Raw genomic sequence first — 21,716 nt, forward strand, 5'->3', positions numbered from 1 at the left:
TAAGACTGTAAACAATTGGTACTATAAATAACAGCTCTAATCCTATTTGGAATAATGAATTTATTCGAGTATACAGTTCAGCTACTTCTTATTCTTGGTAGGAAATATAACAGCACAGAATACTTTCCATACAGAGTTATTTCTTGAAATTCTAATGATATCTGCATCATTTCTTCAACTGCAAAAAATGAGAACAGACCAGCAATTGTATTAATCTCATCACAGTAAACGAAACACATCTTACCCCGGAACGCCTATGAGTTTAGAAACACTAACACTACTTAGGGTTATTAAGATAATTCAATTATGAGTACTAAGAAGGCATGAAAGGCTGTATTTCTCAAAAGAAATAAAATAATAATAATAAAGAAAAAAGAAAAAGTTAAAGGGAGCCAGAAAGATACTCCAGTATTCTAACCACACACTGATTGCAGCAAAATCTCATTATAGGAGACCTTCAAGAAACCTGTTTTTATCTGCCATCTCACTACATCTTAAGTTATCACGGTTAAGTCACATCTGCTTTAAACTTCATTTATCTCTTTATAAAATGGGTATAATAGTACTTCCATACTTCAGCTAAGTGTTTTGAGATAAAAATGAGGACAACAGAAACTAGGAGATTATAAAAATGTTGCCACCTGAGCAAGTCATATATATTATCTATTCATATATAAGTGTATATAAGTAAAAATATATAATAAAAGTATGTAAAATTGTCATGCCAAACAGCATGTCTATTATCTTATAACACCTGAAATGAAAGAAATTAATTTACTGTGCTCCTTGATAGATAATGCTGAAATTTATGAAATTCAAACCATTTTGACTTAGTGTTACTGGACAAATAGCATAGAGCAAATTGTTTCAAAATGAATGCACGCTCTTTCATATCTCATTTGCCAAACTTTCAGTGGCATTGATAGCATTGGAGAAATAATGAAAATCTGAGATGCATCATTCTGGAGTCTCAATCTAGAGAGTAAAAGAGAAAATTTAACACACTTGAATGCAGCAGCCCAACAGAAGTTTGGTAACCAAAGTATGACAACAGAAGCACTGGCTTAAATTGACAACATTTTGTTCTGTCTTTAAAATAATGATTTAACCATCTTGTTATGTAAGATGCATTGGGTATATTCTCCTCAAATGAAAAATCCTTACTCTTTTGATAAAAAAAGTCAGTTGACGTGTTACATTTAAAACTAGGTCCTTCAAAAAGTTAGCATCTGTGTCAATTTTTCCTTTGTCCCAAATGATCTTTCAGTAACATGATAACAAAGGCTCTTAAAACTTTTCATATATTTAAACTAATTGAAACCTTGTGCACAGGTTATATATAAAGAAATTAGGTTGCAATTAAGCATAGTTATAAATGATTGTTAAATCTAATTGTTGTGACTATTATAGATCACAGACGAGGTCAACTCTACAACTCAGGAAACTTCAAAGGAAAAAAAAAATCACCTGAATTGGATAGATTAAAAACATTTTTAGTAATGATACAGCTCTAGTCACACTAAGCGTGTCCATCCATTTAAAAAATAGCTGTTTCCAAACTGATACATTAAAAACATGTACCCTCTCTGTAACAGATTCAATTTTTATTCAGTTCAAAATACTAAATTTTGTTTAAGACGACACTTTGTAAAACACTGTGCTTTAAGCAAACCCAAAATGTAAAGGTAATTTCAGCAATTACTCCAGAGTCTTAACACTAACCGTATACATACTAAACACACATTTTACCTCCTGTGTGTCAGCAGCAAGGTTTGGAACAGTATATTTCAGATTTTTAATCAAGATCACTTCTCTTTCATCTGTGTGCATTAGAATGAGGTATCGCCTAAAAATGAAACTTATACAGGAAAACAACACATCTCTCTCTAATCTGGCTACAGGAATAACTGGAGAACAGAAGAAAGAAAGGAAAATGATTATTCTCTCTGAAACATAACACTGGGCCAGTAAACTACAAGAGCATCTTTCAAGCAGCGCTGGACACAAGGCCCCAAGATACCTGGTTCTTATCACTAGATCTGGGACAGTATGTCACAGAAAACCACACGACCATCCGTACAAAATACATTTCCACTACTCTCCTGACTGAGCAGAGAGTCCACTTTAGGAGGTTGTTCAGCTGTGTATCAAAATATCATTCCTGTCCTACAGTACTTGGCTCCCAGGCTTGGACAAGTTATGATGTCTCATAGGTTGCATCTACATTAGCACTTTAGTTCAGATAAAGAGAGCACTTCTGCAACAAGTCTTCCTATCACCCTACTTACTGCACTTCACTTGGCTTCATGAAACAATCTCAGAGTACACAAACTTCGTTTCTTTGACATGAAACCAAACCACAGGTTGCACTCCAGGAGCACTACAACTGCTAATGGGCTACATGACTGATGGGAGCAAGTCCTAAATAACACCCACTTCCCTTTGCAAAAGCAGATAGTGTAGACATCAGGTCCTCAGCACCAATTGTTTTGTTCCTTGGATCTACTCCTGCTGGACCACATCCTTTGCTCAGGTGGACCCAACCACTGTGCTTCAAGGTCTCCCTTTTCCTGTCATATGGGACCTGACTGCTCCGGAGCTTCTCAGGCTTCACTTCCTCTTGTGTTTCACTTCTTTTATTATCCAAAGTTCTCATCTGTAGCCTGTCATCTCTACCAGTCGGACCATTCAAATACAACTTACTTTTCCTGGATATCACCTACTCTTGTCAAATTGAAGCAACCTCTCATAAAGACTACTCAAATCTTCATGGTACGATCATCCTTAATTAAGTAAGCTTAACTCCAGTGCTTAACTTTGAGTGCTGGATGTTTTCAGAAGTGTAACAGTAATGCAGATACATCTATGGAATTTCTTAAGGTTAGTCAATTAAGCATGCACAGAAAAGCAGAAGATTGAAACCAGTCATATGGAATCACATTAACTCTTCCAGTGCTCAACAGCAGGATTAAAAACTTATAGACATATCGCCTCCAGCTCCTATTGACATGGACACAGTACTAGAAGGTAATAAAGCAACTGTTTTCTCAGGGCATTTCACGGTGATTAGGAATCCAATACTCTGCTCTAAGAGTCCCTCCCTCCATTTGAGTCTCAACTTAGACAGAGGACACCAGCTCAGCTTTTAGTCCTCCCCTCTCATCTCGATATTCCATTCATTTAACTCCCCTTTAAAATCTCTTACATTTTTAGCTAAGTTCTTCAACACAGATCTTCATCCTAGTATTTTCAAATCTCACTCATACTCCTTGAGTGGGCACTAAACTACAGAGAGAGAATATATCTGTTCTCTGTTCCTTATATCACAAACCTCCCTGACCGCTGAAAGGAACAATTTTAAAAGGTCCTAGGCTATGCCCACGTGGCCAAGTAATTTCACGAAACAGAAGCAGATAGTTAGCTGAAGAAGCTGGTGCTGAGGCGTCTACTTTTACACTACACATAGTTTAGGAATTTAATTTCAGACTAATTTCAGTCTGGTCTCTCAGACTGAATGTTACATCATGCATGTGGTTCAAGGCCGTCCAGAGGGCCAATCATTGGTTTGTACCTTTATGTTTCAGATGGGGGCTGGAATCCAATTTGGTGTACACCTGGAGAAGAGCTACCAGTTCACTCTCCTCCAAAAGGAACCTAGTGTATACATACTAAAACTGCTCCATGAACTGAACCAATGAGTGTCAAGTGGGGATGATCAGAGAATCCACTTTAGAACTATATTAGCATTACAGTTTACCCAGTCTCATGAGGCTTCTTGGTACAGAGAGAATATTTAGCAGCCAACATCAGAAGAATCTACTGAACACATACAAATTTCAACTTTCAGGATTTAGATTACATTTAGATACTTTTCCTGGCAACAATAATATGTGTGTGTATGTGTCTGTGTGCACAAATAAAATAATAAATAAACACTTCTTTTTATACACACACACACTTAACTGCTCTTAACTCTTTTGCTCCAAAGCATGGTTGAGGTAAAAACAGTAATTAAATGAAATGTGTAACTGTTGAATTCAATGATTACAAATTTTTGATATCGGAAAACATTACTGCTTTGTTTTCAGAAACAAATAAACAAAATGAACGCTTTAATACACCAATAAGCAGAATAAGCCAGATACAGAAAATTCTAAGCAAAAGACTAGATCTAATTTAAAAAAAACCCCACTTAAACATCTACAGTTACATAGTGCGAGAAGGAGGAAAAAAAAAAAAGCAGAACAGCATTTGCTCAAAGTTAATTAAAATTAGGAAAAACGCATGTCATGAAATGTCTTTACTTAGCAAATAATTACTAACATAACTGACATCAAAATGTCAACTTAGTAGGCTTTTTTTTTTTAAATTAACAGAGAGTAAAATAACATGACAAGGAAACCCTTTATTTTACATTTCAGACTTTCAAACATTCAGTAAGACATTTTGTTTCACTGCACAAAACTACAGACCTTTCCTGGACTCCAGTGATTAATACATGCATATCAAGTGCCCACAGAGTTGATACCAGGGTTTAGGTGAGAATGAATTGCTGCTATGTAAGCGAGAACTGTTTTGATCATCCTAATCATTTTCTAATGCATTTGAAAGAAATTATGTGAAATAATCAAAAGAGGAAATCAGATATCCAAACTGACCAGATAATAAGATGGAAAGGAAAAATAATTTAAAATTTTAAATAGTTCATGTCTAGCAAAATTTGACTTGTTATATACACAAATTCCAAAACAGGAAGCAGGCCTTAAGTTTCAAGTAGTTTAGCATATTTTCATCTACATTATGCATAACTCATCCTGAAATACAATTTATGGAGGAATAATTACAGAATAATAAACTTTTTTGCTAATTCTCCTGGCTTCTTTGACGTTTAATGTCAGGCTACAATAACAAAGCTAATAAGGGTCTTTGCCTTTGCATACTGCTATTGAAATAAGTATTTCTCAGTAAACTAAAGGGTAATTTCGTTCACAATATTCCAGACTAAAACTTTCTGGGCTAGAATCACAGAAGCTCATGGCATAAATCACCCTTTAATCCAGATCACCTCTTCTCTGCAAGAAGAGATGATGTTCTTCTGGAAATAAACATGTACATAATCACAACCCAAAGCAGAACAGCACGAAGCATGGAAGACTTCATCCGAAGTTCATTAAACAATACAAATGCCAGACACTTCTAGAGGTTTCCCATTCATCAAAGCCTAACATACAGCAACTTTCCCAAATTTACAAATCACATGGTGACAGATATAAAATGGCATTTAAGGAATTTACAGGAATTTAGATGTAACAGAGAACTGTGCTTTAGACTAGGCTATAATTAGGAACATACTTTTTACTCTTATGGCTTCCAGGTCTGCAAAGTAATGAGGTACACGATGAGCCTTATCCAAGTAGTATGTTGACTTTATGGGGACTGCTTGCATATGTAATATAAGCTTGGCCACAGTGAATGATTTTGGCATCTAGGAAGTTTCACATAATGTACTGCATCTACAACAACTTCCAGGCAACCTTTTTCTCAGCATCTTTGTTACTGCTTCTTACAGCTGCCACCACAGCCTACTCAGTCTGATACATGGGTGACAGCAGCTGCAGCAGCAAGGTTAACTGGGAATTACCAAGTCCAGCTTCCTATTTTCTGTCGGTCACCCCTATAAACAAGGGGAGTGCTGCAGGTTAAGTATTAACAACATCAGATTAATTTGCTGTGGATGAGAAAGTACACTAAAAACGCTTGTATGTGTGACTATATAACGCTACGGTGCACAGAGTGCTATACATCAGAGGAACCCTCCATTAACATCTAGAACTTACCCCTCTTCTGAACCCAGCCTTCCTTCACAATGGTAACATCGCTCATGATGGCTCCACTCTGAACCCCTTCCTCAAAAGAGTACTTCTTTGAGTTATCAGCTTGTCTGATTGGCTTCCCTTCCGCAGCTCTTCCCAGTTTCTACTGGCGAGTCAGCCTGGAAGGAAACATTAGAGAAAGAATGTAAGTCTTTCTATTTTTCTCATTTGACAGCCAACAACAACTCCTTTGTTGATGTCTTCACTGACTGAGCTCATATTAAAACTCTGCCCCCATCTTTTTTTTTTTTTTTTTTGTAATTAACCACACAACGGAATCATGTCTCTAGTCTTACAGCGTGTTTTCCATGAACACCCTACGACTTAATAGAAGAACAATCTGTTAAATAAGACATCTGGCACTTACACAAACTGTACACAGTAGAATTCTCTTGCATTAATGCTTAGGATGCCTTTAAATGAAAGGATGCCAATACTGGCTGACAGGTCTAACTTGGAACTTAGGATACCTTTAACCATCTCCACGTTTGTCAGAATCTATGTAATGGGTAAATGGTTCTATCTTTAAAGACTTCATTGATCGCATCAAGAGTGCAAGAAAATGGAAGGAAAAGTTATTTAAGGAACTTAAAATCAAAGCCTTAAGTATTATGGATATGGTTATCTTCATAACCATAGAATTTGTATTAACCAATTTACCAGCCACACCATTTAAAAAAAAAAAAAAAAAAAAAAAAAAAGCTTGAATTTAAAAGAAAATAGTAAAGGCTATGGAAACAAAATATTCTTCTTATTTCCACTGTAGCTTCATCATACGAAATATAAACCCTTAACTTACTCAAGTTAAAAGAACAGAAAATCTACAAGTACCTTAGCAGAAAAACAGTTTCTTAGGAGAGTTTAGATTAACCAAAAAAGCCAGTGTTTAGTTTCTGGAAAGAAGCGCATATTCTCTCAAGGCTTTAAGCCAGGCAGCAAAGCGCTCTTTTCCCTACAAAGTTCAGTTTGCTGGGGACAGAAGGGAGGTTAGTCCTAGAACCGGACATGCCACTTTCAGAAGCCACAACACTGTCTTCTAACCACCTCACTCCCAGACTACATAACAGCTGGGAAGAAGAGATAATGGTGCTGTAATCAAGTAGGAAGCATAGCCAGAGGGCAGGAAAGGCTTCTTTTTGCCAGTAGACTGCCTTTCCCCTCCATCCTTCAGAACAAAGAGAAGAAACATTCAAATAATTCAGATCTGGAAAAGGATGGGCGAACTGAGAAAAAGGATTTTTCTGATGGCTCTGTTCCTCTGAGGAGGAACACCCTTCTACAGCTACGTGCACATGAACATGCGTGTACGCAGCCCGCACATGGAGCTGGAACACACAGACCAGTTTAGTTCCATCAAACGCAGCAAATACATAACCATTTAGTATATTCATTAACAAATATAAATGTGATAATATGCAACACTCAGATAAATACTATTGTGCTAGAAGCAATTTATGCAATGAATGAATGGAGGAAGGAATGAGAAATCAGCTGTTTTAAGCCAACCAGCTACAGACTAAAAATTGAACCATTTGAACCAATTGAACCAAATGAGCCATTGAACCATTACTTCTTATTTAATAATTTGAAACGTGTATTTGCACCACCCTGCAGCTAGATGGGTGGCTACTTCTGTATGGAGGCTGTGCAAAATAAAAATGATATGAAAATTTTCTTCAGGTGGTATGCAACAAAATATTCTACATAGCCTGATTATACAGAAAAACTGAAGTGTGTCCATTCTACAGTTTTGCTTTCACTGAACTTATGTTGTTCAAAACCGTTTATTATTTCAGCTACACAAAATTAAAACCCATAATGTTGAACTCATTCATACTGCAAGGTCTAAATATTATTTAAGACAGTGCCTCTGAGATATCTCCACAGCACTGACAGGTACGACAGTAAGACGTATACAGGCAAGGCACAGCCTTTTGGACTGGCATGATACTCTGTCACGTCTAAAGGACCCTTAGACTTTGTGTTACGTAACAGCCAGTATGATGAAAATGAACAGAACACGCATTTCCACATCCTTAATCTCACTGCTTTGTGAGTTATTTTCTGGATCATATTTTTTCAGAACTTTTATTTGTGCACTTCAGACTAGTGATAAGCAAATCTAACAGCTGCGTGTGGAAAAAGATCCCAACAGATGACTAAAAGCAGGTTCCAGTTTTGCCATCCTGGATCACTGCTGCACTGTACTAGCTCTGATTACAAACACACAAATCATTACAAAACCAGAGGCAAAAGTAAAACAATTGTGAGATATATATATATATATATATATATATATATATATATATATATATATAAGCTGTACTGTGACATACGTGTAAGCGTATTAGTCTTCAAATATCTGACTTAAATTTGATTTTCCTACAAGACTTTCACTCCATTCTTTAAGAGGTAATCACATGCGACAACTATAAAACAAAATAAGCAATGTAACGCACAGTACTTACCTTGGGCCGGCATATGCTGCAATTTGTTTCATCCTTTTGGCAAATTTATTGTACTTCCTGACTTTGGTGTGTGCTTATGAAAAGTGCATGAAATTATTTATATACATATATATATTTTTTTTTCTGTAGAGCCTAACTATAAGAAATCAACTTCTGTAATAAGTAGCAATAATCTAGTTTGGCCACATACTGATTATTAAGTCGGTGCTTTGTGTAGCCACCTAATTTTAATGAACGAATTTATGCTTAAAGACTCCTATTTATCCACTGATTATGTTAATATCATTCAATCAAAATTTGACTGATTTTTATGTCAGCCACTGTCCCAATATTCTAAAATGCACGTCTATAGGATCGCCTCCTACCCATCCCATGTACTCCTTTACCGAACTTCAAACAAACCTCTCAAAATACACTAATCAAATAAATATGGTGACAAAACTAACTGAATTATCTCTAGCTTAGTTTCACAATATTATCAGGAAAAACATAGGTAGAATTATCAACAGTTGTATCCAAATGTAATAGTTATAGCCATGGCTCCCTGAATGGGTAATTAAAAGCCAATCTGAATTATCCAGGAAGCTGGAGGAGACAAACTGAAGCACTAAAATAGAACTGATGAAAACAAAGGTTACACCTTCACACTGCACTTTCAAGAAGCCATTTGTAAGCATCTGCAGTATTATGCTTTATTAATTTCCTTTCTAAAAGCCATAGTCCTTCACCCTGAAAGTCATCCAGCACAGTACTAAAAGAATAAACTTTCAAGAATTACTTATTACCATAGCAAAAACTGACCTTAATGACAAATACCCATACAGAAACCTTCTCCCCTGAAGATGTAATAAAGGATTTTTATAGACCTAAAGGAGTTCCTTGAAATACGTGGAATGACACCTCTGATATGTATATAATATTTCATCTGCAGTTCAACTATTTCCAGAAAAGCTACAGAAATGTTCATTCTGTAGCTTGCATTGGACTTAAATACTGCACTTGTTAGCCATCAACTCCACTCTTCCAACGCACTTCAAGTTTAAATTGCTGATATAGAGTAATTTTTACTCTCCCTTGTGGCTATAGGATGAACCTACAGAAATGGAGGAAAATGTATAAGAACTAAGGTTGAAGATATTTTGCATTCCATCTTCCTAGAGAGAAATTTTATATATGTTCCAGCAACTGAAGAACAGGTTGGATTGTTTCTTTTCCACTTCATCAAACAGAACTTTTAGAAGGTATTTTTCAATAGTGTATTGTGAATATTTGTTACAGACTATGTCGAATGCTCACACATACGCATAACTACATACAAGAATCTACTGTCTGTAGACTGTCTGTTTTGTCATGCGCACATGACAATTTACTCCAACACAACAAATGACCTAAAGTCTGAATTTTTTAGATCTGTGAAAAATGATAAGATGTTTTCCTTTCTGTTTTGGAAAGCTATTAAGCTTCTTCTGTAGAGTTACATGGAACAACTCAGCACACGTCTGAAGAGCTAACATTGCACTTCTAACTTTCTAACTGTCACAGTTGTAAAGACCCCTTTCTGAACAAGGATCAGGTATCAACTATTACATGCGACAGAGTTCTAGGTGCTTCTGCTGAGGCTCACCGTTTTCCCAAGCTGTGGTGAAAACTAACCAACCGCTTCTCACCTTTCATCCAGAACTCTGAGCCTAAGGGTAACACAGACAAGAACCAGCTCATTTCATGATGCTATTACATGGTAACTATAAGAGCAATCACCAAATGGACCATTCAGTAAGAAGACATTTTTTCCTCAACTTACATTCTTAAGTTAAAGGCAGCTATCATGCCCATCATAGCAGTTAGGTGCTTCCAGAGCCTGAGTGGATAGAGAAAAGGAAAATATTCCCTTCCAGCCAGAAGGGCTAAAAACAGTGTTTCAGGTCTACACTGCACAACCACATCCAAGTGAATCATCATCAAGATTCACCAGAATAGACAGCATTCCCCTGGAATCTGGGCATCTTCCCATTTCCCCAGTGACAAGAGAGAGCTGAAGAAAGAAGATAGTGCCCATGAATTTGTTGTAAATTGTATGATTCAGGTTTCTGTTGTAAGAACTTTTGCAAACACAAGCTCCTTCTTTCAACAATTTTGGAGCTGAGAAAAAAAATACATACTCTCACATACTATACCCAGGGGAAAGGCACTTCCAACTGCACCACTTTCACCTCCTCCAACAGCTACCCCTCTAATATCTTGTAGCATTCACGACTTCTGATTCATCCAGCCTTATTACCGTAATATGTAAGCAAATTACCACTTTCCCCTTTTACAAATAACCCATTTTTTTAATAAAATGGTTGGGAGAAGGGGCACAAAAACCCCAGAAAATGAATCTTTCTGATTCACTTTGCCTGACTCATAGAGTTTCTTTCATCTTTAAGATAACCAGAGTGAAATCTCATCATCTTAATTTCCTTGTTTCTCAGAAAAATAACTGAAAATTATGTGCTTGCACACACAAAACACACCCTGACAAAATAAGCAGCTCTCAGTCATCCTCTAGTGGCCGTCATCATCTTCACGTTTCCTTCTTTGCTTTTGTTTTTTATAGCAGACCAAGCTCTTAGGAGTTTTTTTTCAAATCTGAGGTTGAATACTTCAACACAACCAAACTGAGGTTGCAACTTTCTCCAGTTGTTAGTAATCACAGAGTGAAAAATTAAAAAGATAAAGCTCTAAACAAAAACTAGAGTTGTCTTTTGGATTTCAAGCAGAGGTCCAAGTTTTGCTTGTATGGAAAACACACGCATATCCTCTTCCCCTACCAAAGCTGTTATCTAGAAGTCTGGTCAAACAATCAGAGGATATATTGCACATCATCAAAAATCAGACACAAAAAAAGAGACTGTGTTGCAGAACACAGAATGTCACAAAATCTACTAAATTAAATTAGCCTATATTACTAACGAAAGAATCACACCCAGCGCAGTGCATTATCTAAGTACAGAGTAGTCAGTCTTTTACAAACTACATGTTCTGGAATTTTGGTTATACTTCAAACACAGTAGAATGGATTATATCCCTTTTTATAGTCTCAGGAGGGTTGATTGGCACAAATATTATTGCTTCTTAGACCGAGAAAAAGAAACCTGGAGGCAGATAGTATTTGTTTATCTTACTAGAGCCATTTAAAAAAATTAAATGGTTTTACAAAATAAAGAAATAAAAAGCATGATAATAAAGGATAATACATTATGAAGTTATAAAATGGTAATCCTCAAGTACACTCAATTAAGACACTTGAACATATCTCTAAATTCTTTTCAAGTAGAAATGTTAACAAATTTTGAAACAAATATGCAAAATTCCAAGATTTATCTGAGAAAGGTGTTGAAAAATTTTTTTAATATTATTTGAACTAAAAGTTTAAGTGTCTTTAAGAATATTGCTGTCAAAAATCTACTTCTAACAGATTCCATTAATCCTTGACTTGGAATTGGAATTACGAGGAGAATAACAGAAAAATGGCAATGCCTACACTGTGCGGTACGGAAAAACAACACACATTAGAAAAGATAAATAGATCTTTTTAAAGCTCACTTACGTGTATGTTTTTTGCCTTAATATTTTTGAGGCTCCATTTTCACTTTCAGTATTTTCAGTACTGTCAAAAAACTGCACAAAACTAATACATGCTTACATAAGCCGTAGGAAAGAAAATATAGGCACACTTAAATATTAATACACAAGTCATGTGTTTTATGTAGATTTTGCAACTGAGTAATTTTATCAGTAAGGAAAATACAATTCCGTATTTCTTTTCCTATTATAAAAACAAAATAAGTTATGTTAAGGGACATAATATAAAAAAGGTGAACAAAACCACCTTTGTTTTTGTTTACCAAGGTAAAAAGGAAGTTTCTACAAGTAACTAAATTGATTCTTTAGAATCCCATGTGAGACATTAACAATCCATTGTTTTGTATTTTTTTATTGACGACAATACTTTAAATCCTTTTTTCTCCTAATCACAGAAAACAACAACAGAAGCAGTGATAAAACTTATCAGACCTGCAAGCCTGAAATTTAACAGAAGAACACTGCTGAAGTAGAAAGGGTGGGGGGAAGGAAATATAAAGTTATGTATCAAACAAAAAGGTCCTGCGACAATGAACCTTGTAGAGTATTTAGACTCAAAGGTAGACAAATTAAGGATTATCTGAGCTGAGTATCACGACTGTGATAGTCACGTTTTAGTCAACACTTTAAAATACATGTAATAAATTTAGTTCATTGAGGATTAACGTAGGAATACTAACACCTGCCTTTTTAAGACAAAGTTCCTGTGCCTTAAAAAAGGCTTAATGACTCTAACAACCAAGCAAAACTATACTCAAGTTCCATACTTTGAAAATAAACTAAAATTAGGTTTCTGTGTCTATAATACCACTACATAGGTTGTTTGATTTTCAAAAGTGCAAAGAATCAGAAATTCCTATTCATTCTGAGATAACAGATATTTTTAAGAAATATCTTCTAGAAATGAGAAACAACGTTTCATTAAGCTCACAGGTTTAACTACTTCCATGATAGTAACTTTTCCTGAGCACAACATCATATTGTGTGCAAAGCACCAAGCACACTGTTGAAGCCATGGAACTTTAAGATAATAAAAGCCAGAAAGAAATACATGAAGTGCCCTGAGTAACAAAAAAAAGGAAAGTCCTAAGATAAAGTGGTATTCTGAAAATGTTAATATACCAGACAGAGAAAGTTCAATGACATGTCAACCCAGAAACTTTATTTTAAAGTCACAAAGTAGGATTTATTCATTATTTGGATATTGTACAAATTAAATTCTGAATCCACTTGCAAAAATAAGAATGCATTTTATGATCCTTTCCTTCAAAGCAACTAAATATTGCTAAACTTATTAACTGTCAAATTCTGACACTTCAATATGACTAGAACTTAATCATACTCCAACTTCTCCTCCGAATCCTTTGGATCTTCTTGTTCACCTTCAAAAAGCATTATGCTTAAGATGTGTATCTCCTAAGCACACAAGGAATTCTCTGCAACCTCAAATGAAGACTGTATATTCTTCATTACTGTTTAATATTATTGTTCAAACAAATTTAGGGCTAGATGCAGAGCTTACCAGATGATGTTCTTTGGCAAAAGTTCAACATCAATTTATATGAAATTACATGAAATTGACTCATGCAACTCCTACTTTCTTCCTCAAAAATATATTAATACATTTAGAAAAGGTATAATAATTATAACAAAAGTACATAAAGAAAGCATCACTCAACACATATCTCAAAAAGCACACTATATGCTTAGAAAAAAATATGCTTGTTAGCAAAAACGTTCTGAAAATTGCTTAGATTCAATTTGAGGAGTACTGTATTAATTCTACAGTGTTAAATCAACTCTAAGAGAAATTTTCAACTGCTAAGAGATTGCCATTCTACATCTACAAAAAGCCAGTGGTAAGACCGTCATTGATCTCAGCAAAGTTGAATCAAGCTCTTCATTTCTGCTCCTACTACAGGAATGCACACAAATAACTTCACCATATAATCAGTGCATTAAAGTCTAAGATACAATGCTGTCAAGTCATTCAGATCTGCATATGAAACAGTGAGGTCCCAGTTGCTTTCTTAAGGGAATTTGAAATTTACTTCTGTTCTTTAATCAGGATATTATGACCAAAAAAAAATGAAACATACCACAGGGCAACAACGTATTCCTAATATTATTTTTGATCATTATAACTGACAGGCACTCACACAGAGCTAGAGACAGACTCAAGTCATACTAAGTCATTTAATCTAAACATAATAAATGTTGATATAAATAATATAAAAATCTAAGAAACGTTTAAAGTGACCAAAAGTAAACATCTTCATCTTCGTACACACGTGACAAAAAATAGCATACTCTCCTTGCCCGTAACGTTTAATTATACTCAATCCCATTTTTAGTAAACATTGATTTTGCCACAGCTTCCTTAACTTGAACACCACCTGTAAGTAATAATGACACCCACAGTCTCTTTCTAACCCATTACATGCATCAATATTACTTGAATGACTTAATGTTGACCTAGAGCCATGAAACAAGGATAAAATGCTAAATAGCATGCTACAAACTCTTGTGTTTTCTGCAGTCTTTTTAAATACTAGTGATTGGTCTAAATTAAGTTGCACTTATATTTTTTTTTCTTCTCATATAGGTGGCCTTGAATTTTCTTCTTAAAAACAGCCCATAAGAAAATATAAACCAAAACTTTAAAGAAGATTTTTTTACACTAGGCAAAACATTAAAAAGCTAACTTGCACACTCAGTGCTGTATTATTTTCCAGTAAGTTTTTTTGGTTTTTGTGTGCCAGAGGGCTTTAATAGATTTTTTTAACGCTTTAAATCAGCTTTTTCATTTACCATGTAACTTTTCTTTAGAAGATAACCTTGCATATATGACGTCAATGTGTTCTAAAAAAGAGCAACTGATGCAAAATATTTATCAAAGAGAATCTGTGATACTGGGAAAGTCTCTTCTGTATAACTGAAAGGAGACAGTTTAGTTGACAAGAGAAATTCTTACTTGAAACACACCTTTCTTTATGAGCAATGCAAAACTCCCTGAAGTACATTCTTTACCAGAAAGGTAAGAAACCCCCCATAATGCTTATATTACACGTTTCCTAACAGGACGAGAAATCAGCAGTAACACAAAATTATTCTGGAATAACTTAAAAGGACAGTTAAATTGGCAATCCTTTGGATTTAAGAGATAGTACTCATAGCACTAAACACTTCGTAAATTTCAAACAAATATTAAAAATATTTGTATGTGACATTTTTAGAGTGACATTTTATTATTAAATAAAACTCATGAATGCACACATTCTACTATTCCACAGTTTTTGAATCATTATCAATCTTTAAGAAAAAGGAATAGTGTTCACTTTGAAAGAGTATTTATTCACTAGTTGGGAGAAAAGCAAACAGAGGGTTTTGGTATATACCACTAACTTTGGACAGCCAACATACCTGCAAAAGACATAATTACAGTATGGTACATAACTTTTAAAGCAAATCAATTCATTTATGCATTATTCACATCAAAAATGGATCTATGGCCCAACCGAGTTTTTATTCAGTGTACTTCAATGTGTTTCCACTCTCCAATGTGGATTAAACCTAGTAGTATGTCAAAAGCCATAGAAGATGACACAGGATACTAGGTCTCTATTGCAAAACAGAAGTATTCTTAGACTGTCATGTCACCGAGTCCACCTCCCCTGAGGGGCTGGCAGCACAAAACGAAATTATAACTAAATACAATTACAAAAAAATGCATTTTCTTTATACTAAGAATTGCCCCAAGATTTCAAACGTTATCCTAACAGGAACCGTTATAATAATGGTGTCATACAAAACAATTAAGTATTTCAAAGTTTCAAAACAAATAAAGCTTCCTGGGGGTAGGAATAGTTATTTGATACTTCTCTTTAGATTTGGAAAATTTGTACCCAGAAAGTGAAAGAACCACGCAATCAGTCAGTGGTAGACAAGTTGTAAGTGTTCTGAGGGTTCTCTCTGTCAGTCAGCACACAAACTTCAGGCACATGCAGTTTGAAACTGTAGTCGGAAGTCAAGGTACGGTTTCTGGTGGCAACTTGTACATAGAAGCTTGGGTTACAAACGGTACCAAAGCTGCAGTAAGTGTCTTGCGGATAAGCTAAAAAACCGTTTTCCCTGTCACCAAGCATTTGTTCCAGTGTCAAAAAGTCAACATTTTCTAGTAAAAATGAGTGCCATCCAATCTTATGCTTAAATCACATATATTCCAACAGTGGCAAACTAAAAACTGTTACCCTTCAGAATTATCAAAGACTTCATAAAGAATAGCAGCACCCTGTTTAACAGCTTATAACACTCCTCCAAAACACAAGACAAAGGAGGGAATAAGACAATGAAATACTACTTTCTGCAAAGCTCTTTAAGAAGTTACAAAGACTACTGAATTAACTCAAACCTAGTTAGAGTAAGTAGGACTAAATCATAGAATAAACGGTCTACAATCAAAGAGTCTAATTAATGTTTCCTATGTGCACATACATACTACGCACTTACATTAGAGAAAAAGTGAGCTATTCAAATAACATACATAGCTTTCCAGGAAACTGAGAAATATTGTTATCTCTACAGTTTTCCTTTGACTCTTATTTGAACTTCACCTATTGGTCCTATCCAACCAAAATATATACAAATACACTATAATTAGCAATCCAATCCAATTAAAGATATTGGGGTCAACTTAAAGGCACCTGCCAGAAAAAACACAGCCCTACAGATGAACTCTTCTAAAGCAATACACTACTTCTGAAAGTCAAAATAAACTTTCTTCCTCGTTTCACGAGCACTCATGGCTACAGTGTAGAATAGCCAGAACTGGCCTATGCAGAAGTTTGTAAAAACAATCCATCATGCTTCAGACGTTATTTGTCAGAAGTTTAGCTTGTTTTGCACGCTTCTTGCCCCGAGAATTACACAGTTCTAGATGTGATATATGGGTAAGTATGTTTGCCTACTGGCAAAGTTTCAGTACACGCTAAATAAACATTAGCAAAAGAGACTGCTGTAAGTCTCTTCAGTACTAAAAAAGCTGACTCTGAAGTTGTTTAATAAATCATAATTTCGACAATAAGACATCTCAGACAGAAGCTAAGTGAATGAAGTCTTAGAGTCACTTTCATAAAAAAAAAAAAAAAATCTTGTGGATTTATCCAAAGAGCCATCAACTAATAACTACATTAATGAAAGAGAGTTGAGTAGAAATCAGGAGAGATGTGACCGTGTAATCCCTTTCAGTTCTAAGAAAATGAGAACTGTACTTTTTACATACACCTTTTAAATAACATATCATAGGAGAATGTGAAAGGAAGGGCACTGGATACTTCACACCTCTTAAATTTCTGTCAAAAAGTAAACTAAGAACTGAAGCTCATATCAAGCAACTGTACAGCCTAGAAGCCTGTTTGTTACCACTCGCTGCATCACGACAGTTTGCCTTTGAGCTACGACACGGAAAAGAGGGATCCAGTGAGTTTTCTTCAGAAGTACTGCACCGGCCTGGCAGAACAGACCTGCAGCCCGTACTCGTGGCGTTTCGGCACGGATGTGTACACAGCCAGCGCACAGGCGCACGCGTGCACCTTCCCGGCGTGACCCCGCACACGTGCGGCCTCTGGCTCCCCTCCCCTGCAGCGGGGTGTGCGCCAAACCCTTTCACGCCGCCCTGCAGTGACACCGCCAAGGCGCCGCCTCGCCCGCTCCGAGGTCGGGCCCTCTCGGCAAACGACGCCGCACGCCACCCGCGGCAAAAGCCTTAAAGCCACGAGCGACGGCAGCGAACAGCAGCCGCGCCTGCACCAACTTTTGCCTGCGCGCTGCGACCTCCATGATGGCTGATGCGGGAGGAGGCCGGTTTGTTTACTTACAGCCGGAGCCGCCAGCAGCAGCGGCGGCAGCAGCGTTTGAGCAGCGCGCTGCCACGGGCAGACCACGGCCCGCACGCGCGCGCGCGGACACCCGGAGGCGGGGGCACGCGCGGACACGCACCCCCGACCGCAACTGGCCCGCCGATGCGGCGCTACTCCCGCTCACACCGACATGTTACGCCGCAGCCGCCCCGGCGCGCGGCCCCGGGGATTGGGGGGGGGGGGCGGGGGCGCGCGCGCGCCCTGACAGCGGGCGGCGGAGGTGGGGGGGGAAGGGGGGAGGCGGGGAGGGGCCGCCGCGTGGGAACCGCCGGCTCCCGCCCCCCCCCCCCCCCGCGCGGGCAGCGCCCCCGGGCGCGCGCCGCGCCCTGCCCGGCCCGGCCCTGCCCCCCGCCCCGTTACATAACCGCTCCCGACCGCTCCTGCCGGGCCCCCGCCTCCCCCGCCGCACACCCCCACCTCAGCCCCGCGCCGCCCAAGGGCGACCCCCCCCTTCCCCGCCCGCCCCGCCGGCGGTGGCGGCAGCGCTAGGCCACGGACCACCCCCCCCTTCCCCCTCCCCGCGCCCCGGTGCCGCCGCCGGCTCGCGCGCCGCCGCCCAACGGCCGCCCGGCCCCTCCCGCCCCTTACCTGCAGAGGCGGCGGCGCCGCGGGCGCTGCTGCGGAGCCGGAGGGCGGCGGCGGCTCCGGGGGGAGAAGGGGAGGGCGCCGCTGCCGCCTCCTCCCCTGTCCCCCCGCCGGGCTCGGCGGTCCCTGGCGGCCGGTGTCTCGGCGGGGGCGGCAGGAGGCTCCGGCCCCAGGGCGCTGGCGGCGGCGGCGGCTACATGGAGCTGCGCGCCCCGCTACGCAGGGAGGCGCCCGGGCGGGCAGCGCGGCCGCAGCATCAATGCGCGGGGTCAGGAGGGCGGCGGCGGCGGCGGCTCCCCCCGGCGCACTCACCCCGGAGCCGCCCGGGCCCCGCTCTCGGCTCCTCCCGCCGCCTCCGCCGGGCTCGTTATTGACTTTCAGGAAAACTCCCGACGTCACTGGCTCCCCCCGAGTGTCTCCCCCTCCGCGGCGGCGGCAGCGGCGGCGGCGGCGGCGGCATCCCCAGCTCTCGCGAGAAGCGCGCAGGGGGCGGGGGGGCCGCCAGACAGCGCGGGGGGAGCCAGACGGCGGGGGGCGGCTGAGGTGAGGGGGAGGCGGCCGGCACCAGCCGCGCCGCCCCGCTCCGCGCCGCGCCGCGCCGCGCCGCGCCTCCCGCCCCAGGGAAGGGGCCGCGGCGGCGGTGGCCGGAGGATGCCGGGGAGGGGGGCGGCGAGGGCGGCCGCGCCGGGTCCCTCCTCGGGGCAGAGCCGCGGGCCGCGCCGCCCGCTGCCCCCGCGACGCGCCCGGCGCCGCTGCCGGCGGGCGCGGATGTGTGTGCGGCGCCTGGCGTCCGGGCCGCCCCCCCCCGCCGGTGGGCGTTTGAAAAACAAACAAACAAACAAACAAACAAACCCCCCCCAAACCAGCTCTTTTTAAATGGTGCGGTTTACTGCCCGCCCGACCTGGGTGCCTCCTGAGCTGTGCCGCCTTTGTTCTCACGCTTGCGCCCTTGCTCATCTTGCCTCCAAACACTGCGTGGTCCTTCCGAGAAAAAGGACTGCGCCTTGCAAAGCAGGATGTTGTTAACTCATCCCCTGTTGAAGTATGTAATGGGGGTACCGACCCCCGCGCTGGTACGTCACCTGCAGGTTTTCCCATGTTCGCGTTATCCTGATGGGTCAACGAAGATCCAGAGAAACCTCATCTCACTCTTCATCAGCTCGTGACTCTTTGACATTTCCTGTTGCCACAAGCAATGAGAAAATGACACTGATGCCAACAGGGACAGCATTGTGTGGTGCTGACCCCGGCGTTACGCGTGCCCGCCGCTGTTGCCTCTGGGTCTGTGAGGGTTGGGAATCGCAGGGCCCGTGAGCTGCTGCCGCGGCCAGACCAGAGCATGATCCCGCAGCGCTGGTGAGAGCGCGCAGCTCGTAGGCATGGTGCCCTTGACACAGCGCTGCATGGCCAAGTGTGTATGTGCGCGCACATGTGTGTGGAACGTGCACAAGCATGCTTTCTGGCATGGCTCTGCCATGCTTTACAGAGTACGTGCGGAGTAATTTCCTGCATAAATGCATCTATTATACTTGCAGGTGACACTGACTTTTGTCAGAACCTGTTATTGCGAAGAGGGGGCAGATATTCTGATTGCTTGAAATACAACTATTCGCAGCGTTTCATCCATGTAGAGCTATTCTAAAAATGAAGTGTGAAAGCATTCATCAAAATCACATTTTTCCAAAAAATGCTGTTCCTTTATGATGTACCGTGTATTTATTTCTTAAGTTGTTTCCTTTCCTCCCACATCCCACCATCCTCCACATCAATTTGAAGCATCAGTCTTTCTTTTCCCTCCTTTGCTACAGGACTGCAGTGAGACTTTTCAGAGGATCTAAATAATCATACGAGTTGGCGTAGGACTGGAAAATTGCCTCCAGGGGCAATGCCACAGCTCCATTGTGAGCTGTGGCAGGCAACCACATCATGTAATCTCATTCATAAATCTACTGGGTTTCATCTTTAGAGCCATGAAGTTGTTTACCCTACTGTTCATACTAGCAGGCTATAGCCTAAGCTCTCTATCCCCTTAATTTTGAAGAAAACCAAAATTTGTTGCGTATTTGATTAACATACCTTAAAAAAAAATTTAAGAAAATACATAGCCAAGTATTGCTTCCTTTCCCAGAATTTACAGTTTGGTCTTCCTCTTTCTTGGAAACACTTTACTAAAGTGAGTGTCTTACCCACTATCAATATTTACATAAAGCCATGGAATCAATTATTATTAAAATACATTAATGTTTCCTTTAACTGTCGTTAATGTGCTGCTCCTGAAAAACTAAAGGTGTGGTTCTTGGAAAGTGCCTTCTGTTTGTTGCAATTGCTGCAAAGGACTGAGAACCTGAGACAGCATGAAATCTGCATGGGCAGTATCTGATAGACTGGCAATAAACTGTTCAGATGCCAAATGCTTAGTGTGAAATCTGGGCCCACAGGAAGTAGTGGTATTTGATAGGAGCTAGATCAGGAATTTATGTTGCACTTCTGCTATACGTTCATCGAATAATACAACTCAACAATAGCAAGTTTCTTAAAGCATTTTTGTGTAGTCAGTCATCTTAGTTTTATTTCTCCTGTTTTTCAAAAAGTCAATCTAAGAGCTACCGCCTTTTTGATGACTATGTCATATGTAACTATACACTGACATATCTCTCGGAAATAACATGGCTGTGATGTGCATACTGTGAACATAACGAGGTTGTAGGTTCTGCAGAAATGACATCATTTTCAGATTAATTACTATGTGACATGAATTTAGTGAACATATTAAAAACATATGCTAATGAAGAAAGTACTACAGTTCACGTGACAAGGACCACGGGACTACAGGTAAATACAGGAGAAAAGGGGAACCTCTGATGTTACACGTGGCAAATACAGAAACATGAAACAATCGGAACAGAGCCCGTTCATTGTCATCTGTGCTGGAGCCACCAATAAGGCTGATGAACTTTCTATGTGATAGCTTATAATCATGACTTCAACAGAAACCGAAAGGAAAAACTGGCTTTCTGTAAACTCTACCCATTCTGAGGCAACGAAAAAGGATGTACTTTTTTTTCTCTTAACGGGTTTATGTTTAGTAAAACATAAAGATATACAGATATACAGATATATAAATCTTGAAAATAAGCAGCTAAATAGGAGAGGAGTAGATTTTGTCTGTAGAGCACTGGTTCTCTCTGCCCATATGGATTACATCGCCTTCATTTTAATTTTAGCCCTTTTCCCTCGTGCCAGCTAAT

General features: G+C 39.8%; 1 protein-coding gene across 4 annotated transcripts in view; it reads right to left on the reverse strand.

The window, feature by feature from the left end:
- AKT3 (AKT serine/threonine kinase 3) overlaps positions 1-18,884 on the reverse strand; it is a 165,649-nt gene extending 146,765 nt beyond the window's left edge. For 2 of the 4 annotated variants that reach the window (XM_068939305.1, XM_009684071.2), the window contains exon 1: positions 5,838-5,991. Coding sequence is in view for 2 of the 4 variants with exons in the window: in XM_068939307.1 (XP_068795408.1) it covers positions 5,838-5,883 (46 nt within the window). In the remaining 2 variants the exon portion in view is untranslated. Of the gene's footprint in view, positions 1-5,837; positions 5,993-18,471 lie in introns of those variants that run through there. The other 2 variants (XM_068939307.1, XM_068939303.1) reach the window with 2 other exon arrangements.
- Positions 18,885-21,716: the final 2,832 nt, after the last annotated feature.

Source organism: Struthio camelus, chromosome 3 (genome assembly GCF_040807025.1).
Source record: "Struthio camelus isolate bStrCam1 chromosome 3, bStrCam1.hap1, whole genome shotgun sequence".
NCBI classification, from domain to species: Eukaryota; Metazoa; Chordata; class Aves; order Struthioniformes; family Struthionidae; genus Struthio; species Struthio camelus.